Source organism: Simochromis diagramma, unplaced genomic scaffold (assembly GCF_900408965.1).
Source record: "Simochromis diagramma unplaced genomic scaffold, fSimDia1.1 OVJJ01000822.1, whole genome shotgun sequence".
In the NCBI taxonomy this organism is placed as follows: domain Eukaryota; kingdom Metazoa; phylum Chordata; class Actinopteri; order Cichliformes; family Cichlidae; genus Simochromis; species Simochromis diagramma.
The window spans coordinates 1,234,580-1,262,235 of record NW_024387520.1 but is presented as its reverse complement, the minus strand read 5'-3'; the positions used below and the strand labels follow the sequence as shown (position 1 = coordinate 1,262,235).

Genomic DNA, 27,656 nt, shown 5'->3' with positions numbered 1-27,656 from the left:
GTGTACTCATCTTCCAATGGTTGCTTCCGGCGAGATAACGCACCATGTCATGAAGTTCAAATCATTTCAAACTGGTTTCTTGAGGATTAAAATGAGCTCACTATGCTACTGACTGCCTCCACAGTCACCAGATCTCAATCTAATAGAGAACCTTTGGGAGATTTGCATCATGGATGTGCGGCTGGTAAATCTGCAGCAGCTGTGTGATGCTATCATATCAACATGGACCAAAATCTCTGCAAACTAATGCAAACTAAACAACAGAAGTCATAAACTGATAGCAATTATTGGCACAGAAGAAAAGGAATCCTTTCAGCATTTCCTCGGATGGATTAAACCACATTAGACCGTCGTCTCACTCACTGTGGTCTAATGTCAGGTTTTATTTACCTTTGGGAGTAAAATAGCAAGGTGGACTTTTAATCATTCAAAACCTAACTGGAAAGTATTTTCTGTAGAAAAAGCACCCAAAAGACAAAAAACATATAAAATACAGTCAGTGTTTACTGTTCTGTGCAGCAACGTACAAACAGTATAAAAATGAACAGTCATAGATTGGAAATGTAAACATAATATGTGACTTTTAACAGTAATGAATAAGTGAAAATGAAATGTACAGCCCATCAGCTGTTGTGTAATGCAGTAACACAAACAAGCAGTGTTTTTAAAAACAAGCTACATAGGGCAAGGAGCCAATTGCAATGAAAACACTGCAGCAAATAAGGGGAAGTACATAATGGAGGGACTGAGAGTTGATTATGCAAATACCCCAGCTGCAAAAGAACACGGAAGGCTATTGTCTTCCATTTGCATACTTGCTTGACAACTATAACCTGCTCATCATGCCCACCATGTTCAGAATAATGTCTCTGTATACGTGTAATAATGTAAATAGTGTTTCAGTCCAAATGACGGCTGTGTCTGCCTAAGCTGGAATTCCTAGCCTGAGGTTGTCAAAGTTTGGAAACTATTTAATTAATATCATATAAAAATGGAAAGAAATAGACTTTCTATAATAGATGTGTCCTCTTTGCAGACACTGCTCCCCTACACTTTAGAAAATGAACATTTAAATCAGCATGTGGAGCGTAATTAAGAACACACGGGGGAGGACTTTGCAAAACACAGTAAGAAAATTAAAAGTGAAAAAGTTCTATTCTATAAGTCTATAAATATTTATTGATATGTTTTCATAAAGAAGTATCTCTTATTGTAAATATAGGTGCAAAGTTTTATTACTATCACAAAAAATGCAATAATATTGTAATTATGCTTCTGCTAGACTGCTACGATTGTGTTTTCGAAAGTATATGGCACTGTAAATGCTGAAATATTCTCGCTTTCTTATATCCCTGAGTATTCTGACACTGATGTCTGAAAAGTGGAGGTACAGTACATTTTTGTGAGATTTTCCATTCTTATGTGACAAGTACAAAACAAATTACAGCTCCCTGCTTACAAAATACATTTTTTGTTATCCTTTTTTGGTCTCAGGGTTAGTTTCTAACAGCATTTAATGTCTTTAACTCGGCAATTCTTTATCCAGTGTCTCTGCATGCCGTCTGTCCTGTTACACAGAGTGTGCTGCTTTTATATTCGCGACAGCTTTTCTGAACAAAAGGCACAGGAGACGCGTGCAAATTAGTACACTTATTGGCCAAATCGTTCCCTGCAGAGTGATTTCACTGATGCTGATGGCTTTCTGCTGTCTCCTCATCACAAGGACAGCACTCATCATCTGCGGGAATCAGTGCCTGGGTGACAGCGGCTCCATCTCCACCGCGAGATCATGAGACTGAGAGCCTTTGCTCAACTCCACCGCCCGCGGGACCACTGTGGACCAGCGATCTAAGGCCGATAACAAGGAAGATTAAATGAATGTGTGGTCCAGATGAGTGTACATTGTATCTGTCTGTTTATTTAACCACGAGAATGCAACGAGAATCTCTCACCTCTCCTCAAAGCTCTAACGCCCTGCTGCAACCCGTTGGCTTGGATGGTATCACTCTTTCCCGGATCCTCGTTAATTATCGCCAGGTTCTGATTCCAGTGACACCAGTTAACCTCGTCCACCCTGATTACACAAAAGGACCCCATTAGCAATGAGATTTCTTAGATGTAGCGCCGGCGCTGTTGAGTGGCACAGATTACGAATCAGACAGATCACCTGAAACACCAGCGTCGATCAGGTGTGCCATCATAGTTCTTCCCCACCGTCACCATCTCTCCAACTCGAAAAGACTTGCGAAGACAGACCGGGAACGAGCGCTCGATGTCCAAGATAGTCGTTGCCCACTGGGAGTACAAATTATGAAAAATATTTGAAGTAAACAGAAACCATCATAACAAAGCAGATTTTGAAATTCAGCAGTAAAGGTGTAACCACAAGGGCAGCTTAATTACTGGTGGTTGTAAATTAGGGAAATATAACACAACATTTTGTCAGTGCTCTTTTACAGTTAAATACTCACAGATTTGGAGCACTTTGCCACCAAAAATAACAACATGAACTGATCTCATAAGTTATAGCCTAAAAAAAGTACATTTGGGATACCAGAAATGGGTCTTCTATCACTCTAAATTGTTCTTAAATGCTGGATTTACTTGTAGTAGATGCTGTCTGTTATTATTATCAACATTATTATTATTTGCTGCTTTTTGAGTTATATTTGTATTGACATATTGTGTCTAACCAGGGACAAGGTCTGCAAATTAGCGAACTCCTGCATCAGCTGCATTTTTGTTTAAAGCAATGTTAATATCTATTGTCCCTGTTTTATGTATAAATAAATAAATAAATATCAAGAAGTTCTTGATAGTTTGCCATAAAAAATTTGTACATGTTATTATCATTATGTCTAGAGAATAAATCTTTGGCAACTATATGCTTCACAAACTGAAGATTTCCACAGGATGAACTGCAGCCTGATCTCACTGACACGTTTGAGGGATGCTGCAGCCCTCTTAATCACAACATAGTCATATTCTGAACTCTGTCATCTATTTGACTCCACCAGTGTATGCCCATGCTACCGTGTCGTTTTATCCGTTTGTGCTGTTGGCATACTGATATGTTTAATCACAACGAGGAAAGTAACCAGATACGGGTGGCAGGTGTTCATACACTAAACATGGGTCATTTTAGGCCGTTGTTAGGTGGTTGTTATGCATGTATAATTCAACTTCTCTGGATATGAATGAGACGTTACTGTGTTAATTTAATACGATTCAGTGATTTCATCAAGTGTTGTAGGTGCATTAAAGCCAAAAAAACAGGTGTGAGCTTGTTGCTAGGTGGTTGCCAGGTAAAGTGATGGTGTAATAATATACACCATTTTCTGGATTTAAATATGATGTTAGTTTGGTGAAATGAAAAATGATACAATGGTCATATAAGGTGTTATAGGTGCCTAAATGCTAAAATAGGTTATTTTATCATCATCATCATCTTTATTTATAAAGCACTTTAAAAACAACCACAGCTGACACAAAGTGCTGTACTAAATTACTAAATAATACAATTACATAAGATAAAAATAAAAGCCAAATTAAAGATGAAAAAAGGTAAAATAATTAACTAGTTAGTTAATAAACGGTTTAATTAAAAAAAAAAAAAAAAAAAAAAAACTAAGTCTCACTACGGTCAAAAGCCAAAGAATAAAAATGGGTTTTAAGACATGTTTTAAAAGTGGACAGTGAATGGGGCCTCTCGAATGTGCAAGGGAAAGTTTTTCCATAATTTAGGAGCAACAATAGAAAAGGCTCTGCCCCTCTGAGCTTCCTCCTGGATCTCAGTACTTTGTTATGTGTTCTCTTTTACAAGTTCCTGTTATGAGTTGTGCTGCGGGATTTTGAACCAGCTGCAGACGTGAGAGCAACGACTGACTGACCCCCACATAAAGTGAGCTACAGTAGTCCAAACAGGAAGAAATAAAAAACAGGAAAAAAAAAAAAGCATTTTAGTCTGTTGCTAGGCAGATACTAGGCAACATGATGCTGTGCTAATAGCTGAGTTAGATAAGAACCTTCAGGGGCCTAAGATGCACCTGTGCTCAAGTCTGGTTGATCATGTAGGAGGAGCGGGCAGACAAAATAAAAAGAACAAAGACACAGACAGAGGTGCTTTGTATTACAGTAAGTTATGGTTCTATAATTTTAAATAATCATCATGCTCTTTAAAATAAAACTTGTCAGTAGACACTGAGACCACAAATGTGTTAGGAAAGTCAAAAATCCAGTGTGCAGGAAGTTTATTTTCTCATTGGCTTCTATGTAATCAAACTCGTTTATGCTAGCAGAAGCATCGCCCCCTGCTGGCAGTTATAAGGCTTTCATTTCTTTTCCATTTAAATTATATGTTTAAATGAGCCTCGTTTTTCGTCGGCTTCCACAAACAACTGACTCACCTGAAGCTTCCAGATTTTTTTGCTCTCCTTGGAGACCTGACCCACTGTCTCCCCCATCAAAGCGATCAACATGTTGAGTAGCAGCACGAAGGTGAGAATGATGTAAGTAACTAACAGGATGAGAAAGACAACTGGATCCTGTGCACTGTAGATCATGTCCAGGTCTCCCATCCCAATGGTGAGCTTGAAGAGGTCCAGAAGGAAAGTGCTGAAAGTGTTATTGTCCCTGCACGCAGGGTAGGTTGTTTGGTCGGTTGGGCAACTACCGTTACACACTGGGCACACTGTCAGCAGAGATACCAAGGCTGTGGGATGGAAACAAAAGGCAGGTTGGCTAAGAGTCTGTGAGCACTTACATGAACATTAACCTGAGAGGCAAGTTCTACCAGTCTGATTATTATAAAAATGATGCTACAGCCAGCAGAATGTGTGATTATCATAAGGATTGAAAGCAGTTACTAAAAGTGTGACGATTGTATAATTTTTTTCAAGGTGCTGTTGTCCCGGTAGCTTACCTGATGCAAAACCGATCATGAAGAGCACATACACCAGCAGAAACCTGAAAAGGTCCTTGATAAGAATCTAAGAAGAAAACAAATGTTAAGACACACACAAGCCTTTGGATTTCTTGCATTTTTTTAATTAGCTGTCCATTTTCACAGTCTAACCTTTTGTATCATGATGCTGTAGGTGCCCGTGAGCTTCAGGCCCCTGGTGAAGTAAAGTGTGTTCATCCAGCCCAGGGCGAGTGCAAACACCATGACAGAGACGTAGGCCTTAATGCCAGACAGGTAGAGAGCAGCTGTGACTATAATCAATACAGAGTAGATGAAGCTAGAGAGGACACAGAATAACTTTGTCAGTAAACCAGTATCACTGGTGAATTGTGTAATACTGAAGTAGGGAGGATGGCAGGAAGATACGACTGCTGGCATTTGGCATTTTAACAGAATGTATACATCACGGCTAATGATCTAAATCAACACAGTTCAGAGAGGATGCTCGACATCCTCTGCTCTGTGTTTGGATCATGGGTTTAATTAAAGATTCAAAATATAAAACATGCCAGCGAGGAGGCTGACAAATTAATTAGATGACTCAATTAAAAGGATGCGAAATTTGCCTCGGGTAAAAGCCAGCAAACGATATAGCGGAGTTGAGGATCAGAGCCTGCGAGTACAGAGGATGGAGACTTACTACAGCAGTTGAAAGGATCCATCAATAAATAAAGACTTCACCCCAGGGCACTTTTTCAGGAAGAGGTCCTTAATCTGCAAAAAGAAAAAAAAGTGAGAGAAACATTTCCACAGTGACAACAACACTGCTGAACAGGCTGAAAGAGACAGGGAGAAAGCATCAACCAAGCGATGGTCAGAATATAACAAGAGGTCGGAGGGCACACACTAACATTTGTGAGGAAGAAGAAGATTCCTGATGCCAGTGTGACAATCTCCCCGGCCATCCGCCAGTAGTCAGACGATGTGGTACGTGGGTATGGAGGCTGGAAGGAAGAACATCTGAACATCTTAGCAAAACACACACGAAAAGCATCATATGCAGAATGTTTATAAGGAAAAAAGTGACTATGACCAAAAATTAAAGGATTAGTTTATCTTTTTAGAGGCCTATGTGGCTTCACTTCCTCGCTGAGAGTTGGATGAGAAGATTGCTATCAATCTTATATCTATCAGAATAAACCCCAAGCCTGCAGCTTTTATCTTAGTTTAGTATTAGCATGTAATCCCCCGTAAGATTTCAATTTGTCACATTTTACTCTGGAGTTTCACATTTCAAAGTTTGGATAGAGGTATGCTCACTGTTTCCCTCCTGCTTATGCTAAACAAAGATAACTGTCAGCTGCCTGTAGCTTAATATTTATTGTAAAGATATGAGAATGCCATCAATCTCCTTATCTGCCTCTTGGCAGGGAAGCAGATCCCCCGCACCCCCAAAAAAGTAAATATTCTTATAATATAGAGCACTGAACTCCTGTTAGTGCAGAACTGAGCAAATATGGGACATAAAATTGCTGCTATAGCAGAGGATGCATTGTATTTTATACATGAGACAGAACATAAAATTAAATCCCTGCAATGATAAATGAAAATATTCAAGTGGTGTCTTGAAAAGTCATTTTCAGTCATTTCACACCTACCTTTCCATCTGTTGGTTGGTAATAAGCCACCAGGGTGAATATGATCATGGTGATGAGGTAGGAGAACACACTGATGTAAAAAGTGACAGCAGCAAACCTTTTCCATTTGGCCCTCAACAGCTCATTGATGGGCTCCACTGCCAGCATCTCATGGCGGTTCTGACAACAGAGGACCAAAAACATGATGCTAATAGATGTGATGAAAACATAAAAACATAAATAAATCCTGATATTTGTATATGTATACAATGTGCCAGGTTTCCCGTGTATTTTTTTATGCTTAGTTTAGATGTTTTAATAATCAAACGGTGGGCTCACATGACCTTAATTTCAAGTTTTGAAAGAAAAAAACTAAGAAAATACTGTCTTTGTTTACCTCATTGTGACTGGTGTAGACAAGGATTTCCAGCACAGATGGCTCCTCGCCACATGTATCCAGTGAAGAGAGATCATAGAGGGAGGAGTACACTGGACCATAGGCCCAGTCCTTAAACTTACGGGACAGATGACGAACTTCCTCGTCTTTGATCTCACGTCGGATAATGTGTTGAAAAATCTGGAGGAACATGAACAAGGTGGCCTAAGCATCTTTGATCTGGACTTTCTATAATAAGTGAAAATAATGCTTAAAACATTTTATCTACCCCTATCTTGCCCAATCTGGCAGCCATCATGAGAGGCGACATGCCATCATTGTTCGGCACTGTCTCCAGGTTGCAGTCTGGGTAAAGCTTGGCAGTCTTGATTAGCAGCAGGTCGTACATCTTTGTGAGGAAACGCGTGTTGTCCTTGGTGTTGTCTGCAATGTGCACCAGCGCGTGCAGCACCGTGTTTCCACGTGAATCCTGGCGTCGCAGGTCAGCTTTCTTGTGCGGATTCTCCGTCAGGTAGTGCACTATGTCAGGCTGGTTCGTGCAGGCAGCCAGAGAGAGAGGCAGCTCACCTGGGCAAACAGACAGAGAGTGTGTGTGTGTGTGTGTTCACTTAATTCTGAAATCACAGGAGATTATTAGGAAAGCTGCATTTCAGATTAAAAATAAGCAAACCAACAGGAGGGTTAATTAGGAACTGTAACTGGTGTCTGTATGTCCCTGCAAAGCATACAAAACATGGATCAAAGATCTGACTTAAATCCCCCCTATGAAAACAGCACAATTAGCAGTTGTTTGAGGGAGGGGCGCAATGGGGCCAGAGTGCCAAAAGCAGCTGCTGAAAATGAGCCGTTGCCATGGGTGACAGATTACTTTGTCACCCCGCATAGAAACGCTCCTCTTCATGGATTTGCACGGGTGCATGCAGAGTGTTAGCGTGAGTCTAAATCCCATTAGCCATCAGCCCTGCCAGGTTCCTGTACACCTCACTGCAAAGCTCCGCAGCAAATTACTCACACTGTGCCCGGACACGCTGGGATTTGGGAATGACAGCCATGCTAAGTGCAAATAGAAATCATCCCCTGTTTGATGAGTAAGGAGTGTGATGCTCGATTGTGACCATACAGACAATTTTTAAATTTGGTTTGGGTAAAAAATACAATAAAATTTTTAAATAAAATTAAAAATAGAGCCCATAATGTAGCAAATCTACTTTTCTTTTGACGTTTTAGGAGAAAAAAAATGTGCATCATTTATATTGTTCGATTGCAATTAAAAATTATAACATGTATATAAAGACATTTTTTTCTGGGTACTTCATAGCTGATGTCAAACCTGTTTTAAACTGTCCCTTAGTAAAATCTGAACATTACCCAGCAGAGGGCAGTGTTGGGTTTACTTTACCGGCTCTGATATAGTTCCCCTACTGCTGTTACCAGGTCAATGAGGTGCTTTGCACCAGCAGAGGATGTTTACATTTCTCAAATGCAGGACACAGACGCCTTTCACTGGATGCAGTCCTTGAACAGCTGACATAAGGTTCGTCTTTTCATGTGTTTTCAGAGCGTGACTAATGAAAGTTCCTCAATATGTCAAAAAAATCTGGGTAGAGGTAAAGGTGGAGCTCACCGCTGGACCACAGCAGTACCCTGAGTGTATTGGCTCTGCCAAAATGTCACTTCATTTCTCCATGGAAACAGCTGTTTATTTGCCAGAAAAATACTCCATGCGTTAACTACTTGATCTTGGCAGCTCCTGCGTTGCGCTGATGTGAATTCTGCATTGTAAAAAAGCTGAATAACCGCTTATGAGCAAAGCAGTGAGAGTGGAAATTGAAAATGTGACCGGTGAAGTCATACAAACCTCAAACAAACCTCCCAATTATATAAATATTATATGCATTTCCAGGACTCTGCATGTGTGGCTGACTGGGACTGGGAATAGGTGCGCTAAAAGTAGAAAAACAGAAGCACATAAGTTTTTATGTGCTTACAAAGGTCTTTACCAAAGTAGAAGTAACCACCCTCGTCTTTGGGCTGGAAGAAGCGTCCCCTCGCCTGGGCATGAACGTCAGCTCCTTTTTCCACCAGCAGCTTCACATACTGCTTACAGCGTCGTTCGACGGCAATGTGGAGCGCTGTCTGGCCTGAGAACGCCACCGAACCCAGCAGAAGAAATATTACGTTATGTCATATCACTGCTTTGTGTTAATTAAATCAATGTGGAGTAAGGGTTGGGTTTGTGGACAGGTTTTCAGGAGCTCAAAGTTTTAGTAACTGTCTTCTACAATATTTCCCAAAAGTGCAAAAAGGAGTAAAAGCTCAGAGGTTACACTGAGTGACCTAAAAACTCATTTTTTGTCACAAGGTGCTACTGTCTCACAGCTAACAGTGTAAGGAGTGAAAGCCAAACAAATGGTGTCTGGACTGTAAACAGTTGTTGTTTACTTCACCATTTCTCCAATTCAGGGTTCCAAGACATTGCAAACATATTAACTATAAACACATTTTCCCCTGCCAGCTGTAACTCAGGGCAAGAAGAAGGGACAGCAGCCCTATATACTAACCGCAAAAATCACATTAATTTAAAGCACAAATGCATTTTCTGCAACTGCATGTGGTCGTTTTGGGATTATTTTCATACCTCTGTAGTAGACGTCCCTGAAGGGCGTATTTATGAACTCTCTGAGACTCCCATTCTTCTCTGCTATGTCCACCAGCACTGGGATGGTGTTGTTCTGACGGCCATAAAGGTTCATCAAAGCTTTTGGCAGACATGTCTTACCTGTGTATGGCTCTGGTAGAAAGAAAAAAAGTTCACCAGAAAGAAAAAGAAAAGACTTTAATCCAGACATATTTTGTTTAGAAAGGGATTTTATTTCTTTATTTAATCTAATCTAAGTGTGATACAAAAGCTTCCAATACCCCTTTAGGCCTCCACCATCCAAGGTTACCCCAATCCTGTCAGATGTACTGTTGTACACCCCAGAACATGTACACGATAAATTAGCCCAAGTTTTGGGAATTGCTGGAAATAAATCAGTATTTGGGATTTACAGTAACAGGCTGTTAAAGACAGGGGTCAAACAAGCCCTTTTAAACAAGCTATTATGAGATTCTGAGCCTAAAAATAAAGCACTATTTAAACTCTCTCACAGAGGCCACAGTTTGCTGTGATTTCTCTCTGCTGCCTGACATAAAGCTCCTCAGACTCACACAGGAAGCTTTGCACTGGGTCAGACAAAGACTCTAACGTCATTCCACCTTTTCCTCTTAATATTGTCGGAGTCAAAACCAGATAGAGACAGGGAGAGGCGGGGAAGTGCAAAAGGTCAAAGGAGCCGGAGGACAAAGCTGAGCGCAGAGCTGACAAAACTTAAAAAACCCCAAAAAACATTAGAAAGAGTAGGAAACAAATATGAATCACCTGCATCTTAAAACGTACCTCTGAATTCCTCATCGGTTAACCTCTTGTTGTTACTTTGCAGGTACTCCAACAGGCCCTGGAGTTCCGCGGGGTCTCCACGTGACACACAGTCGAAGAGAAGCCAGCGGTTGAATACTTTCACGACTTTTGGAGGATCAGAGCTCTGGCTCTCGTCACAGGATGCCTCTGTTTTACTGAGATGACACAGAAACAGGATTTACGTTGCGTTACATGTTTCAACTGAACTGATGATCCAACAAGAGCAGGAACTCCCTGTGAACCAGTGAATTTTTAATATTTCACTGATAGAACATTAAGATTTTTTTTTTTTACTTACAAACTATATAAACAATCAAACAGCCTTCACTGCTCCAATAAATAGACCTCTGTGCGTATGGGGCAGGTAGGGCAGCCAGGAACAGACAGCAGCCTTAATATTACCTCAGCGGCTGCAGGGGAAACAACAACATGCTCTCTGTTGGCTTTTAGGGACTGTGCTTCACACACAGTGCGTCTCTATGTGTTCAAACTGCACCACTTCATGTGGCACACCTCTGTCTGCAGAGTGGCCAATGTGGGAGGATTTTGTTTTTAATGACAAAACTTTTCCAAACTAGCCCTTTTGTCCACGGATAAAAATCCAGTAAATTTTAACGACAGAAAGGTAAACGCCTAAGGCGAGATGTTTGAATCATTTGAATCATTTTCCATGTTTCCTGGAAGCACACAAGTGCTGCAGTTTGAGAACAGCTTAGATCTTTTCTCTCACCCTCTTGGGAGCTTCTTTCTGCGTCTCTTCTGGTTGCTTGAGCTTCCGTAGGTGCCATAGTCAAAGAGTGAGTCCATGGGTGCTTTCTTGGGAGCAGGAACCACATTTGACTCATATATGGTGGATTCCAGGAGGTCCATCGGGTTGGATATGCCCTTCTTGAAAGCACCGTGGAACTTCATCCGTAGGTACTGTCTGCTGTCTGCGGGGTGGCCCGGCTGGGCCGGCTCCAGAATTGACTCCTGACTCGAGTCCTGAGTTGCTGGGGATCCATCCTGGCTCTCGAACAGGTGTGAGAGCTCAGATAAAGGGAAGGCTCCATCACCCTCAGGCTGAGCAGCCTCACTGTCTCCCAAATCCACCGAGAGAGTGTCTCTGGTTGGTTCAGAGCTGATGGTGTTGGCCTTGGGCAAGGCAAGGTGCCGCCTTTTGAAGATAGCAGATCGCCCCTGGAATACAAATGATAAAAATGTTGTGAGGAAGCAGCAGGTTCTTTAAATGTCACAAAGGTCTTGTTTAAAACAAAAAGATAAATATTAAATCTGTTTATTTAAGTAGAAAAATAACTTTTTCTAATATATTAATAAAGAAAGTCCCAGCTAGAATATTTGATACGGATCTTTGGTCATTTCATTATTACTATTATTTTATTTCAAGCTCTTGCTTACTATTACAAGAGAGAGAGAGGTGAGCTGTATTTAATTATAGTGGACCTGATCATTTTCTCAGGTCACATTAGGAAGGAGGATATAAGACACAAGCACAGTCTCCAGTGGTCACCACCGCCAAGCTGCTTGCTGAAGGGTAAAAGCCTTAGAAAGGCGTCAGTGACTCCCATTTATATGCTGTCTGTATGAAATGGTATTAGACATGCAATTTTAAAAAACAAGTTGGTAAAAATCCCAAGATACTGATCAATACATTTATAAAAACCAGATTAAATACTTTATATGGCATTTGCTGTGCAGGGTTAAATTAAACTGTAATATGCCAGTTTTATTTAACGCTGCACAGCAGTGCTTTTAACATTAGACAATATGATGAGCAAACTGCACTCAGCAACACATTATTCTGACTAAAGAGAAGATGTATTAAGACTGCAATTACCACAGTGGCACTTGAAAGCCACATTTAAAGCGTAAAGTAGATTTAACATCATGCATTTAGGAGTGCTCTGTACCTCATTCATCCCTTTTATCACAATGATGTGCCAAATTCCTCTTCGGGGGGAAACTGGAAATGATGCTGAAGCATGTGGGCGCTGTGCAGAGCAAAGAAAAGTAAGCATCAAGTGAAACAGTGGCACAAGAGTACAGACGAAACATCGGTATGTCCCTAGTGATACAACAAGAGTGCCTGTGTTTAGAGGGGGAATGTATGGAAAACTTTAAAAAAGGAGCAATGCCAACATCAGTACGAGTCTTGACTCCCATTGGTCGGTTGAGCGTGTTTTCTCTAGAAGGCAGAATCACACCACCTTCCTGTTTAACACGGGACATTTAGTAAATGAATGCTCTGAATGTTTTCCTATTACAGATGCGTATATTATAGTATCTCTACGCAAAACACATGCACACACAGTACAGCTGCAGCATACTCTCACACTTTGTGCAGCATGGACTTTAAAAACAAAAAACAAAAAACAGGTCTTTCTGAATTTGCTCAAGACAGCCAACCAATCTAAGCCAAACTCTGCTGTAAAAGAAGCAATACAAACAAGAAACCTGGGGTCCCACTGAAGCAAGAGAAATGACTCACAGCCCCTTTTGACACACTGGATTATCATGCCTTTACACCTCAGTGGGCATTTGATGGTAAAAAGACAGGCATAACAAAAGGCTGCCCCTGATTATAAGAAGACTGAAACACGAAGAACAAAGACTGCTTTACTAAGGGTTTAGTGATAGGATGGGATCATAAAACATCAAGTTGATCCAAGGCTCATATTATCCATTAATGGGGTCGAGAAGTAGAAATTCACTTTTGAAAGTTTCTCAGTGTGAGTGACACTGAGGGTCCCCTCAGGGATGTGGGATTTCCTGCTTTGCCAGAGCTAACGTGACATTATCCAGAGCCACAGAGCGTGACGACTGTGCCAAACGAGCGCAGGAAAGAAGAGCAAGCAAAAGAACAAGATTAGAATTATGATTTTGAGTAAGTCGTTAGTTGAAATACATTTTAAGAGTTCGAAAGATAATAGCGTAAAAAATACAAACATCTCTTTTATATTTATTCATAAGTGAGAAAATAAAAGAACACGGGAAAATATTTTTATATTTTTAAAAGCACAAAAACGACGTTAAAAATAAATTATGATGAAAACTAATAAGAAGAATAATGAACATACAAATTCATATCACTTTTTCTACACTAAGGTATTATTTAAAAAAAAAAAAGTTTGTGCGCAACTCTCATTAATTATTCAGCTAACACAGATACAGTAAAATATTTCTTTTTTTAATTTCTTTAGCAGAAGAAGCCGTTAAAGAGTATGGCATATTCCTTACCTTCCTCTAACCAGTAAATCCAGTTTTCATTTTCTTAGAAATGTTTACAGCCTGCTCCGTAACTTTATCCCATAGAACGTTTGGACGTGTTTTCTCTGATCTACTGTGCGCTCCTTGAATGCATCTTCTGCTTTAATGCAACTCCAGGCATCCAGATGAAAGTGAATTACCTAAAACAGTTGCCCTAAAGTCTCACAGAACAACGGCCGCTTTCACAAACTTTGGGTGGGACAAAGTGACCACATCCTTGCCTCAAAGCAGGAGCCAACGCGGAAGTTTTGAGGTGAAGTACCACGTGTGGCCGCTAGGTGTTGACTCCAATGCCGCTCGAGGCTGACTTCACTGAAGTCTCCGGATTTTTCCTGGAATTACAAAGACACCTGAGCACAATTTACATGCCATTACAAGCCACTATGGTGAACCAGGAATTTTCTCCTCTTCTTGTACCGCCATAAACAACAGTTCCGAGCTGACGTTATCTGTTTCCTTGTTTGTTTGTTTTATGTCTACAGTATCTCTCATTCTGTCATATCAACATTACTGTGCAAAAGTCAGGAGTCATTCTTTATATTTTGGTTACAGTGAGCAAAAATATAAAGAATGGAGCCAGAATTCATGTCATTTTTTTAAAAGTATTTTTGAGCAATAGTTCTCCAGGCTTTCTGAAAGTCTTTTTAAAAAATTCTTTGGACATTGGATGCTTTTTGAGTCCAGTCCTTGCACCATATCATTTTCACAGGTATGCTTTTTGTTTGTTAAGCCACTTAACACTGACCTATGACCCTTCCATGCATAAAAAGACACTTAACTCAAGGGATCAACCAGTGTTTTGTTTGACAGCTTAGGAAAGAAACTATTTTAAATTCTATCTGTAGTCTCTTTGTTAATAGCAGCCTGTCACAAAAACATATAATTTGTGCTGATTTACTCAGCTGAATCTATTGAAAATGTCAAGATAACACAGTTTGACAGGCACAAAATAGTATTTTTGCACTAACAAGGTGGTCTCAGTGAAAGGGTGGCTGTCAAGAAACCATTCTTATGGAAGGGAAAGAGAGAGAAAAAGGCTAAGGTATGCCAAATCATACAAGAACTGGACTGGGTAGGACTTATGGAGTACTGAATTTCAATGTGAAATTTTTGGTTCAAATCATCGTTGTCAGAATGTACAGAGGAGGTCAGGGGAGAGAGGTGCAACAGTGTCTACACCCATCTGTAAAACAGAAAAACCTGGTGCGTTTCAGGCCGGGATGTTGTAATCTTGTCAAAACTGATGAATTATGAAAGCAAAAAAGTGCAGTCAGACTTTGATCCACCCTGCAAAACCATCTGGAAAGCATCTGATTGGCAACAGCTTCAATTTTCAGCATGTCAATGATGAAAAATGTAAATTTGATAGAATTGTGCAAAGTCTGCTTTTTGCCTTATATGCTGTATTTCCATGAATATTTGCACATGGTTCAATAAATCACTGCACTTGTTTTCTTTTGCACCACACTATTCTGGAATTTTCATTTTATTTTGAAGGCGTCTAATTTTATGCTAAATCAAAGCAGAGATTGAAAGTTAAGTTAATTGTTAACCTGGTTTTCTGTGCCAAAAACACATTCCTCCTCATAGGAATTTAGTAAACTCTTCTCCGCTCCATTGTGCGAGTTTGAAGAGTGGAATAGAGTGTCAGAATCTGACAAACTGCTGAAACAACATACCTTCACACAGCAGCAGTTTGTCAGATTCTGACACTCTATTCCACTCTTCAAACTCGCACAATGGAGCGGAGAAGAGTTTACTAAATTCCTATGAGGAGGGTGTGGCAAGCCCAACAAAAGGAACATGAGGTGCTATACAAAAGAATAAGAATGTCTGAGCAGTTATCAAAACAAAGAGCCACTTCTTTTGATGTTGTCATTTACTGCTTTTAAAGCTGCTTCACTGTGTATAGTTTATCACTGACCCCCACATAATGTAAAAAAGCTTTAGCATTCAAGGTTAGCCCAAGCACTGAGATTGCTGTAAAAATAGAGATGTCTTATTGTAAAAATATTGACAAACAAAACTGTCGTTGGTGGTCACAGAGAAGATTACTATCAAAAAGTATTTCATTACTAGTATAGTACAAAATTTGAGCCACCCTTCATTTCTTTTATATTTTGCTAGAAAAATTGGAAACAAGTGCAGCGATTTAGTATAAACATTAAACGTGGAAACACAGTATATAAGGCAAAAACTGAGGTTATAAAATTCTAATGAGTTTGAAAGTCAGCATTTAGAATGGCCATCTTTTCCTTCAACATAACCTGGAAAGCCAAGCTTCCCTCTATCTTAATCCATGTTTAAAAAAAATCCCGGTGAGGAAATCCAGGTAAGTTGATTCTGTTACTGTAACTAAAAATGTCACATTTAGATTCGTCACTCCATGAAACCTGTTGCCACTGATTTTCATTCCAGTTCTTGTGTAATTTTGGCTCTCTGTTTCTCTTCCTTAACAATGCCTATTTGACAGCCACCCTTCCACTGAGATCACCTTATTGGTGCAAAAATACTATTTCATGCCTATCAAACTGTGTTAGCGTTGGCATTTTTCAGCAATTCAGCTAAAGAAATAGGGAGAAATTATATGTTTTGTGACAGGCTGGTAGTAGACAAGTTCCTAAAGATAGAATTTAAGATAGTTTCTTTCCCAAGTTGTCTTTTAGGTGGAGCGACAACACGGGCTCATCCCTTGTGTCGGGTGTCTTTTTTATGCATAAATAGGTCATAGGTCAGTGTTAAGTGGTTTAGCAAACAAAAAGCATTCCTTTGAAAATGATAAGGTGCAAGGACTGGACTGAAAATGAGTGAAAAATCAGCCAATGGTTAAAGAGAAACTTTGAAAGACCTTCTGAAAGCGTGGAGAACTATTGCTCAAGGCCTCCTTTAAAAAATGACAAGAAAGTCTGGCTTCTTAGAAGCAAAATATAAAGAAATGGGGGTTGAACAATACACATTAATTACACATTAATTACACACATTAATTACACAATGATAGGGAACAAATTAAAGAAGACAAATAATTTCATTGATAATCACACAAATTGTCATTTTTTAATACATAATATGAAAGAACAATATTCGTTTTCTTGTACAGTACACACACTGCAACATAATGCGAGAAGACACACCACACTCATCAATCATTTGACATTTACTTGAAATTACTCCTTTAGAGATGTCAAAAACTGCAATGAAAAACCTTTTTAAAATTATGCTTAAAGGGTAAAAAGCACCTTTAGAATGAGAAACATTGATGAAGCACTGCTTTAGAAAGACAGCACAACTTAGCATAGCAGCTAAGTATATGTTAGGCAGACTTTGCCTTTAATAGTGACGGACGTATAAAACAATAAAAAAAATCAAACACAGAAAAGCTGACACAGTCGCTTAAATGAGCTGCACCTCCAGCTTAAGGCACAAACAGGTGTGTGCAATAGAGAATGTTCACGTAGAGCAGGAATAGAGAGAGGAGCCCTAAATACTGGAAGTCATGATAGTGATTGCTGGTTGTAGTGCAGGTAATGATTAAGTTTAACTCCAATCACAGACAGTGTTTGGTGGATAAGCTGAAACATATGGATTCTTCTCTCTCTGTATTCACTTCAGTGTAACTACCATAGAGCCCTGTGTTAGAGAGATATTGCTTAAAGGTAGCATGACACTATGACAGTCCCATTATAATGGCAAAATTAAACCGTTTCCCAATTTATATTGTTTCCTCCGTGTGATTAGAAACTTTCTAATTCATAATTAATCTTATATTTTGTGATGACTTGTTACAGGCTGATTAAATATGTCAGCATCAGATATCCCACACATTAACGTCTTGGTCCTGTCTGGTTAAGTTAACTTTGTATAGTTCTAACACATTTCTGTGTACTGAGTACTCATAAGAATAGATATAAACACCCAACAATAATTTAAAACCTGAATGCAACACGAATGTTCAAACACAGAGTAAAGAAATGCAATTGTTATGTAAAAACAATATTTACTGTATAGCTATATTTGGATTTCTCGTCCCAGAATCAAATAAGATTGAGGAAAAGATTCACCAGCAAAGCCGGAAGTGAATATTATGCTCTGTCACAGTGAGCTGTCTTTTAAACACGCGGACTGCAGAGCTGCTGAACATAAACGACTTAATGATTACATCACTCCCACTGAGGAAAACGCAGGGAAGTCCTGCATTCACACTGTGTAGTCTAGATCAGCATTCATCTTATTGTACATGTCGTATATAGCATCAACAGTTGCAGAGAAGTTGATGAGAAATTTTCTGATTTTTTCCAAGCAGTCCTCTTCCTTGACATCCCGACCCTTGGAGAGGGCTCTCAGGAAATCGGACTTATACGGAGCAGCAAAAAGAGCCGCCTATAAGAACAAGCACAGATTTTACTCACAAGCCTACGCGTCTAATGAGCTTATGACACATTTATTGTATAAAGAAAATTTTTGTAGCTACTTTGAATGCACCTTGAACAGTTGTTGCACAAACCAGCCGTGATATCTTTTAAGTGCTATTTCATAGGCTTTGGTGACATTGACTCGGATAAGGTTTGGATTGTTCTCGTCCTTTTCACCGTCCACCAGGCTCTGAAGGAAAACTTGGATGAATTTTAGACCCCTTTTGGACAAGAAGACATGCACAGTGATTATGGACGAGGACTTTTCTCAGCTTGACGAAGCAAGTGCAGCACAACAGTCTAAAACAGGGATGTCAAACTCATTTTACATCGACGGCCACATTAAGTGGCATTGACAGAAGAGTGAAACTCCACTTTCTGTCAATGTAAGGACTTTTAACTACACAGTCAGTCCCTAAGATATATTAATAAAAGATGAAGAAGTGTTGTTTCAATAGAAAATCTCAGTTTTTATAATGATAAATGTGTAAAATTACAGAAAAAGTTCTGCTAGCACTCTGGGCTCAGAGTGCTAGCAGAACTTTTGCCGTGGTATGAATGGCTGTTGGGGATTCTTTATCAGCAGGAAAAGATTTCAAATTGATAGTTGAAAGTATTTTTAAAACAACATTATAAAATATAGTTAAAAGTTTAAAATATATGCCCTCCTTCATGTTTTAGAAAATCGTCCACCGGGCCTACTTGGAGTCTTTGCTGGGCTGATTCTGGCCCCTGGGCCTTATGTTTGACACCCCTGGTCTAAAATGTAGAGTTTCTCACACCTTTTTAGCCACATAAGTGCCAAAGTTGCTCCAACTTTGGGCCATTCTCCTCCATGCATGTCCTTCTCTGCCTCCAAAATCTGCTGGAGAGTCTTGAACCGTCCGGGGTTGCTATCATAAACGGACTTGATTTTCTGTTAAATAAAACAGTTATTGTATCATTGTATCATCCATTAGCAATGTAGAAGTCAAGGGCCATACTTACTGTGATGTTACCCGATATGTCAGCCTTGATCGGTGCGAAAATAGTAGAGCCGAGGCAGTCTGAGGAGGAATATTTACACAGGCTGTGACTCGCAATTAAAGAAGTCAAAACTTATTTCCCCACACATGTGAACGAAAACTACGGAGCTCATATGAGATGATGAACATTCTCTTTGGAGGTAATCAACATCTCCTACTAATTAACACAAAAGCTAAATTTTAATCTGTATTAAACTTGACTTAAACTCCGGTTTGAATGCACAGGATCATCTATGGGGACTTATGAACAATCTCACAACCCCTTTAGAAGTTAGATTTTTTTAATTATAGCTGTCCTTCATGATTACAATGGAATCCCAAGAGCTTAATCTCATGTTTGCTATTTGACCTGTCCGTACTTGTAGACTGTTGAACAGTAATGTCTTTAAAAATCTAAGTGGTTTACACATTCGTCCCCGATTTGTTTCTGAAAGCAGACACAAATCCCTTTGGAGTTGCATCAGGCATCTGTTTTTTTAAAAGAACTGAAAACTACCAAATCAAATAAATAGAGCTGTGTGCTGTGGCGACCCCTCGTGAGTAATGATATAGCTTTAGTAAAATGATGGAAAAAGCATGTGCAAAGTGCCAGTGGTTTTTTTGCACCCTCTGGTTAAAAGTTTTAAGCCTGTGTAACCTCTGACCGCACCCTGCATCAGTGCTGCACGGCAGGTATGTTGTAGGGTGACAGGTGAGCATTGACTCTACAACTATGATTATAAATAAATAAAGTGCAGGATTGTTTAGTGAACATTCGTTAAGAAAGTGTTTTTCCTTTGTTTTCCCACCAGTGACAGGTCAAAATGTCTGCGGTGACAAAAATCTGCTGTTGGACAGCAAGTATCAGACACATCACAGTGTTATCATTTGGTATCTGTTAATTAGGCGATGCTGAGTGAATAGTAATAATGAACAACAAGACATCTCGAGTGCGGACCTCACATGGCTCATGGCTGACCTGCTAACACAACAGACAGCCTTTCGCTCTTGAGCTGTTAGTGGAAACTACCCATGACTAAGCCTTTTCTATTGTGCAATGCAGTGTAATGCATCGCCACAACACTAATGACATCATTTAATGTTTCAGATCCCTTTAATTTCCATACACTCCACGGGGAAAAGGTTTTTGTACTAAATATTGGACTTCTGAAACTAATTATTTATCTACTAATTATTTATTACTAATAACAAGCATAAAGTAAAACTTACTAATTGAAATGACTTAGAATGATTTGAGGCAAAGCCATGATGACATTTTACTACTAACTTTTACTACTACAGGTTAAATAACAAATCTCTATTTAGATATAAATAAAAATAAAATACACTGGTGTGTTGAAACAAGACTAACAGGAGAGTGAACGTGCCAGTGGAGTGAAGTCTATTAGGACACTAATTAGGGAAGAGAGTTTCAGACACCTGTGTGAATGTACTATGAGTGTGCGGGATGGTAATGGCCTGTAGGAAAGTTGGCTCAAAAATTTCTGGGTCAGGAAGAATAATGGTGACAAGGAGGAAAGAGCCTAATATCGACATCAGACTTGGTTCATCTCAAGGGTTTCACGTGGCAAATTCAATGGAGGGACTTTGGCATATTAATAGAGAATGAAGCCGCACAAAGATGCCCTGGCGCACTGCGGCACCGGTGAATGGGCATGGGGAACTCAACACCGTACTAATCAATTTTCACAACTTAAAATCCAGGCCAGTGGAGTAAATTATGCATGCTAAAGGATTGTGGACAGGTTGGTGGAGAGAAACACGATCCAGAAAAGATTATCATTAGGAAGAGCAACATCGTTTTGTTAAACGAGATGGAAGTGTTGTGACAGATTTATCCTCACCACAAGTTCAGTGTTTAATAATCAGACAAATTCCAAATGAAGATTCACAGCAGTGGAAAAAAACACGTCCATTGCCTGGGTGGTAATTTTAACGTAAACTGCACATTTTGTGCCTACTGGACCAGTTTAACAGTCCTGGAAGTATAAAGCACGATCGGTCCGTGGCATTAATCTGGAAGCCTTTGAGAGGTTAATCATAAACCACCACAACTATACATTTTCACTGCTGTCATCTATTTTTAAAATTCACAACTTCATTTGCAGTCCCATTAATGTAGTCTCCCCTGTGTCACACTGTGGAAACTTCACTTACCAAAGAATGGTGGAAGGTATGACACAGCTTCCAGAAACGGTCTTGTTTCCACTTGTCTGTCAGCTGGCAGCTGTCTGAATTGGTGCTCCATTAGCAGAGCCATCTCTTTAGTCCGGATACACTCCTAACTGTTGAAATGATAGCAACAGGCTGTCAGTCCTCCACTGCAGCTTCACAGTGATAGGAGGAGGAGAACACACACACAGAGAGAGAGAGAGAGAGAGAGAGAGAGAGAGAGAGAAAGAGAGAGCGACATCTCTCTCTCTATTCACACACACACACACACACACACACACACACACACACACACACACACACACACACACACACAGATAAATCTCTCTCTCACACACACACATAGAGAAACCTCTCTCTTTCTCGCCCTTACACACACACACACACACACACACACACACACACACACACACACACACACACACACACACACACACACATACACATCTCTCTTTCTCTCTCTTACACACACATGGAAGTCACCTACACTGAACTCCTGGCTGCAGAGGAGCTCATGTGATCGACATGTTAGTGATAGGTCCGGGCCATCGCCACCTGCCGGGGTAAGAGGGCGGATAAACGGTACCAGACAGAAGAAACAAGTCCAGAGTAAACAGCACCTGATGTGCTCCATCAGCTGACACTGGTCTTCCTCTGCGTTTAATCGCATGTGCTGCTTTGCTGCCAACTAATGGAGTCTGGTGGAATATCGCTCTTTGGTTCCACTTAATTTATCTGTTTATCTGTTAGTTAGTTATAGTTATCCCGGGATTCGTGCAAGCATATAACAACTATGTAATATCTTACTGTAAGAGACAGACAAAATAGTATCACACATGAACTCCACAGTTTGGTATTTTACTTAGATTATTTTATTTTAGTCCTTTTTAGTTTTAACATTTTGTGTTAAATGTAGTTTAGTTTGCAGAGTAGGTTTGCTAGTTCTTATTGTTAATTATTAGTTTCATGTAAGTTCTAATTAATATTACAATTATTAATATCAGTAGTAGTAATAGTACTAGTGGTAGTATCAGATAGATGTGTCGAATCATATCTAATGAAAATTTAAAGGAAAGTTACAAAATTTCAACACACTGACCGAAGAGATAATCACATAAAATCATGACTTATCGACGACGACAAAGACAAAGAAAATTCAGTGGCGGAAACAAACTTCCAATTATGCGTTTCGCGTTTTCCGCCGCTAACTAAATTTGACCTTCACTTCATCCCGTAGCGTGTGAGTAACTAGGAAGTGTATGTATCGGTAACTAAGGAAAGCTGTGGTGAGTAAATTTGAGCTTTCCTTGTTTGAAAGCAAAGCGTCGAGTTTTTTTTTTTTATTAAAAGCCAAGGGGAGGCAATCCAAGGTAGCACCGAGAGGTAAAGTGGCTGCTATCGGTGTAGCTAAACGCTCCTTATATCCGAGTGTAGACGGGTAGTTGGAGCTGGTAGTCTTTTGTTCTTATTGTTTTCTTTATGGCCATGAAATTATAATTTTTTTATGGGCAGATCACCTATAACAGCGGAGATATTGAGCTGTCTTCGGCGTCAGTATTTGTTAAGTAATTAATTACTTTTAAAAAGCAGCATTAGTGAATATATGATGGGGCCAAGAGACCTTTGACTTGTGATGTCTGCATTCGTGCATACTGACTGGCTACATGCCCCAATGAAACTATGTCTGCACTGTTATTTTTAGCAAATTTAATATCAAGCTTTCATTTGTGCTAACTGTTCAGGTTCATGGCTCTGCCGACACTTTCGACCCGTGTGCCCAGTCGATCTCGGGTCCTGGCCGACCAGCTGGCCCGGCAGCGGGAGCAGGAGGCCCGGTGGCGGCAGCAGTGGGAGCTGCATGCTCAGTACTTCAGAGAGCAGAGCATCCGCAGCCAGAAACAGACGGTGTGGAGCTCCCGTCAATCCTACCAGCAGAGGTAACTTCCTCCAGCATAGATGCTCTCACTCACACGGTCTCCGAAACGTTACACAAATATTGAAGCAATCCAACTAAATAACTACACATTGCTTTATATTTGGTGATTTTATTTTTGTTGCCTCCTTTCATTTTCTTGTCATTAATTTTACATGATTGCCATAACGTACTCCAGCATTATCATCCTGTTTCTCCTTTATTGCCCTCGGAGATGGCTCTGTAAGTAATCACGCCATGTCATATATAAGTTTTGTGTTATTAAAAAAAGTGATAGTACTTGACACTACTCCCTACCTTCGAGCAGCCTATGGCAAAACTAGGCTAACCTTTATGTTGAAGTCTCGATTTTACAACAGCCAGATTGGTCTCATCTCAGGCTGGGAGCAGACTGACGGCCAGACCCCGGCACTTTAAAAGTGATCAGAAAAATCTTAAAATCTAAAACCTACAGGAATCCAGTGTGGTGAAGCCAGGATCATCCTGGAAATACCATAAATACTGAAATTACAATAAATAAATGTTTTCATGAATTTCTTTGGACTATTAGAATATGCTGGTATGCTAAGAGAAGTAGTGTTCAGTTGTTTGTTGTATTGTGAGTATACCATAGTGTATCTTCCTTTAAATCTGTGTAATAACATATATATATGTATGTATGTCATATTTGTTTGTCTGTATAAATTAGTTTAAAAAATAGATAAATAGCCTTATGTTATTATATTTACTGTGTTGCTCTTTGTCATCAGTTGACAAAAATGCTAGTATTTTTTTTTTTTATTTTTTTACCCAAGCATTTTTCTTCTTTTTGTTTTCAGTATGTCAGCATACCATAAAGACAGACTGAAGGAAGAAAAGAAAGCCAGCTTGGAGCAGCGCAGGAATCGACTCAGGGTAATGCTGCAAGAGGAGCAAAACCAACTTGAGGCAGAGCTCCGAGAGATGGTGCCCGACAGGAGCACGTTGGCAAGTCAGTTGGTGCAAAAAAGTGAAGAGCTTCGCACGGCAAGAGAAGACAGAAGAAAGAAAGTTGGTGGAATATTGCCCCATAAATATTCACCACAGTGTTGTGCCATGTAAGTTTGCAATCCCCGTTCATTTTTTTTTGTCATGCCTAGCTTGCACAGGAGCTGCTGAGGGAGCACTGGAAGAGAAACAACCAAGAGCTGAGAAAGGTAGGCAAGTTTAAACTATTGATGCAAATGTGACAAGTTGCCGAGCCCCATACCTCAGACCTCGAGGTGTTACCACTGATGAAGTGTTTGACGGCTTCAGGAATCTAGTGACCACCCCATACGTCTAGAGAGTTCACCAAGTAGAGGAAACAGACACTTTTTGTCAAGACATCCATTTGATCTGGAAACCTATATGGCCTGTGATGCAGATATTCCATGACTTTCTGTTAACCTGATTCCAGTGTTGACTTAAGAAAAAGAAATGTTCTGGTATCCCTTCCACCCAGGGTCAAGGTCATCAGTATCTCTGTCTCAGCTTTGTCACAACTCACTCTTTCAATCTGTCTGCAGCTGGAGTCAGGATTACATAAAGATCACGTTGTCAGCCAATGGCAGGAGCAGATATCTGAGAAGAAACAGGTAGGTGGATCATTCCAGGCACCAGACAAAGTCAGTTATGTTCATTTCAATGTTTTAATAACTTTGATAGCCAGTATTGAAGAAGTTGCTTCAGTGCTTCATAGTATAGCCCTTCTCAGGCCGGTGTTGACACATATGACCCACAAGTCATTATCTTTTTATGTGGCCAAGTTTTTATGTAACACATCTATTTTTAATTGAACAGTGCTCGTGTACTCTGTGAGCACAGTATCACGGCCGCAACCTACTCTGGTCAGCCCCTCAAAGGTGGTGCATAATTAAGAAAGCTTTGACACTTACTGTAAGTGACCCAGCTTGTCAAACATGCAGAAAGAAGTGGCGTACCAGGAGGAGACGAGACGCTTTGAAAACGAGTACGAGAGGACCAGAAGAGAAGCTCTGGAAAGGATCAAACAAGCGGAGGAGAAAAGGAAAGACGAGGAGCGTAGGAGAGGGGAGGAGCTACGCAAGCAGATGGAAGAACTGAAGCTGAGAGAAGAAGAGGTATTCAGAGCATCAGCAAACAATTTCTTCTGTGCAAAACCACCTTTTCAGACTTTTTTTTTTTGTAAACAAGATTATTTTTTATTTTTCTCTTACAGGCCACTCGTCTGAAAAAGGAGCAAGAGGCTCTACTGTTGCAGCAGTGGGAGCTGGAGAAGATAGAGGAGGACAGGAGGAAGGCGGAGGAACAGAGGAAGAAGTTTGAGATCGGGTATGTGAAGCTTGTCCTCCAGATGACCAAACAAAAAGAGTGGTATGATACTTCAATCTACTGAGGTACTTTACATATGGGATTCATGTTGCACTAGGCGTTTCTTGATCCGTCAGTATCGAGCTCAGCTGAGAAGAAGAGCCCAGCAAGTGCAGGAAGAACTGGTAAATAATTTTTTTACCTGCAGATTTTACTGTGTGATCATCCAGATAACTTCCCCAGACCTTTTCTTTGAAATCCTTTTTACGACACCAGGAGGCCGACCGTAAGATCCTGGCAGCCTTGCTTGAAGGAGAGGAGGAGGACAGGAGGCTGGAGACTGCAAGAAGGGAAAGAGCTGTCGCTGATGCAGCCTGGATGAAACGTGTGATTGAAGAGCAGCTGCAACTGGAGCGTGAGAGGGAAGCTGAGTTTGAAGTCTTACACAGGTGAGCGCCAAGATTTAGTAAGCCTCAACTCTCCAGAAAGGCGCACATGCGGCTCTGTGAATACAAATCAATGCATCCCATTTGTTCGTAGGGAAGAAGCTCAGCATGTTTGGGAGAAACGAGAAGTTCAGTGGGAGAAAGAGAGGAAAGCCAGAGAACGGCTCATGCATGAGGTAAATTTCTCTTGGAGTAAAACTTGAAGTAAAGCTTAAAGATGTGAGTTCAAATAAAAGTTGTCCTGTTTTGGGTTTTTCCTGTCTTTTTTGATAAGGTGCTTGTGGAGAGACAGCAGCAGATAGAGCTGAAAATACAGAAGAACCGTGAGGCTCAGGAGGAATCTCTAAAGAGACGAGAAGAGCTTATCAAGGAGCTTGAGTGGGAGAGGAAATTCAGACGTCGGGAAAAGGAGCAAGAAGAGGGCCGAAGGACAGCACGGATGCAAGAGATAAATGCTCAGGTTGGATACTTTTTATTTTGTTTTTATGGGAGGGGGTTCCCAGGTTTATTTCCCCAACTACGCATTAACCTCCTAGGACTTGGCGTCCACATATGTGGACATCACATTTTGGGTTATAAAGACCAAAATACTCAATTTTGCTCTACAAGGGCCTTGATATCTACTTACGAGGACATTATACTGCTACTGTTCGATCGAAATTTTATACGAATATCCTCATTTGTGGCTCTCATTTTTCTTAGAAACAAAAAAAGGTAAAAAAAAAATAATAATAAATTGGTAATTCTTTGTTTTTACATTCATCAGGTCCCAATCAGCCCAAATATCAAAGAGAAATTAAAATTGCATGCCATGAAAGAGTTTGGTCTTAGGAGGTTAAATAAGAAATCATATGTGAAGTTGTTTGTGTTCATGTTATGTAGGTGGAGCAGCAACAAGAGGCGCAGTGGGAGGAGCGGTGTAGGAAAGAACAGGAGGAAGAGGAAGAACGGGAAGCCCTTCGAATCCAAGAAGAGGAGCTGAGGCTTGAGATGCAGAGGATCGCCAAGAAAGGATACCAGGACAAGGTGAAAGAAGAGTGAAGCAGCCGTATTCATGATTCCAAGCTTAAAATTGCTCTTTAATATTAAAATATGCTTGAAATCGTCTCTTTCAGATTCACAGCAGGCCACGATCAGCCTGGACATGAGAGACCTGCCAGACTGAAGTGAAGCCGAACATGAGCTGTTGTATTTTTTCTGTTAGGAATTAGCCTTAAAGGATATTTCATGCTTTTTAAAACAGCCCTATGAAGACTTAAAGGCCATTTGTCACAGTAATTACGCTGTTGGTCAACACTGAGCATGAAGCATTATGTGTTGTCAAATGATTTCAAAGTGACAGATGCACAAAGAAACTCTCCGTCCAAATTCAGGACAAAAACATCCAATGTTAAAGTTAAAATAAAAGCTCTCACCCATTGCAGTCTTTGAACACATCCTGTGGAAGCAGGCCTGCAGTGGAATTTTGTACATCTTTCACTTTTGTTGTACATTAGTGTTTTTTAACAGCCAAAAGAAAACTTTGTCCTTTGAAAGGATAAAACGTAAAAAAAAAGAAAAAGAAAAGTAGGCCACATGTGCCTCCTGTCATGCCATATTGATTTAAATTCAATTTCTATTTGTTGGACTCGAATCGATTCGTCTCTGCTCTTAGAGCTCTTGAATGTCTATAAATTTTCTATTCTGTGTGTATTAAAGCTGTTGCAATCAAATCATTT

The 27,656-nt window shown here is 40.1% G+C and overlaps 3 protein-coding genes across 5 annotated transcripts; 1 reads left to right on the top strand and 2 right to left on the bottom strand.

The window, feature by feature from the left end:
- Positions 1-484: 484 nt before the first annotated feature.
- Positions 485-13,907, bottom strand: trpv4 (transient receptor potential cation channel, subfamily V, member 4). Its single transcript, XM_040019071.1, has 17 exons — positions 13,635-13,907; positions 12,308-12,388; positions 11,128-11,576; positions 10,377-10,552; positions 9,576-9,728; positions 8,938-9,078; positions 7,206-7,504; positions 6,938-7,117; positions 6,562-6,720; positions 5,815-5,907; positions 5,604-5,677; positions 5,075-5,240; positions 4,922-4,988; positions 4,407-4,711; positions 2,168-2,295; positions 1,953-2,074; positions 485-1,848 (listed from the first exon to the last, which is right to left on the bottom strand). Exons 2-17 carry the CDS (start codon positions 12,314-12,316, stop codon positions 1,748-1,750), a joined length of 2,622 nt encoding a protein of 873 aa, XP_039875005.1. The 5' UTR covers positions 12,317-12,388; positions 13,635-13,907; the 3' UTR covers positions 485-1,747.
- Positions 13,908-16,687: 2,780 nt separating this feature from the next.
- Positions 16,688-21,869, bottom strand: gltpa (glycolipid transfer protein a). Of its 2 annotated transcripts, XM_040019143.1 has the most exons (6): positions 21,758-21,869; positions 21,256-21,383; positions 19,061-19,119; positions 18,856-18,989; positions 18,144-18,294; positions 16,688-18,041 (listed from the first exon to the last, which is right to left on the bottom strand). In XM_040019143.1, the coding sequence occupies exons 2-6, from the start codon at positions 21,356-21,358 to the stop codon at positions 17,859-17,861; spliced, it is 630 nt and encodes a 209-aa protein (XP_039875077.1). In that variant the 5' UTR covers positions 21,359-21,383; positions 21,758-21,869; the 3' UTR covers positions 16,688-17,858. The 2 variants fall into 2 exon arrangements, with proteins under 2 accessions (XP_039875077.1, XP_039875079.1); XM_040019145.1 differs by lacking the exon at positions 21,758-21,869 and having other exon boundaries at positions 21,256-21,540.
- Positions 21,732-27,650, top strand: LOC120725976 (trichoplein, keratin filament binding). 2 transcript variants are annotated; one of them, XM_040019141.1, is made up of 13 exons: positions 21,732-21,833; positions 23,013-23,207; positions 24,022-24,232; positions 24,322-24,378; positions 24,730-24,798; positions 25,129-25,302; positions 25,401-25,513; positions 25,611-25,677; positions 25,769-25,941; positions 26,033-26,114; positions 26,213-26,398; positions 26,821-26,964; positions 27,054-27,650. In XM_040019141.1, the coding sequence occupies exons 1-13, from the start codon at positions 21,796-21,798 to the stop codon at positions 27,084-27,086; spliced, it is 1,542 nt and encodes a 513-aa protein (XP_039875075.1). In that variant the 5' UTR covers positions 21,732-21,795; the 3' UTR covers positions 27,087-27,650. The 2 variants fall into 2 exon arrangements, with proteins under 2 accessions (XP_039875075.1, XP_039875076.1); XM_040019142.1 differs by lacking the exon at positions 21,732-21,833 and adding an exon at positions 22,491-22,653.
- The last annotated feature ends 6 nt before the right edge of the window (positions 27,651-27,656 follow it).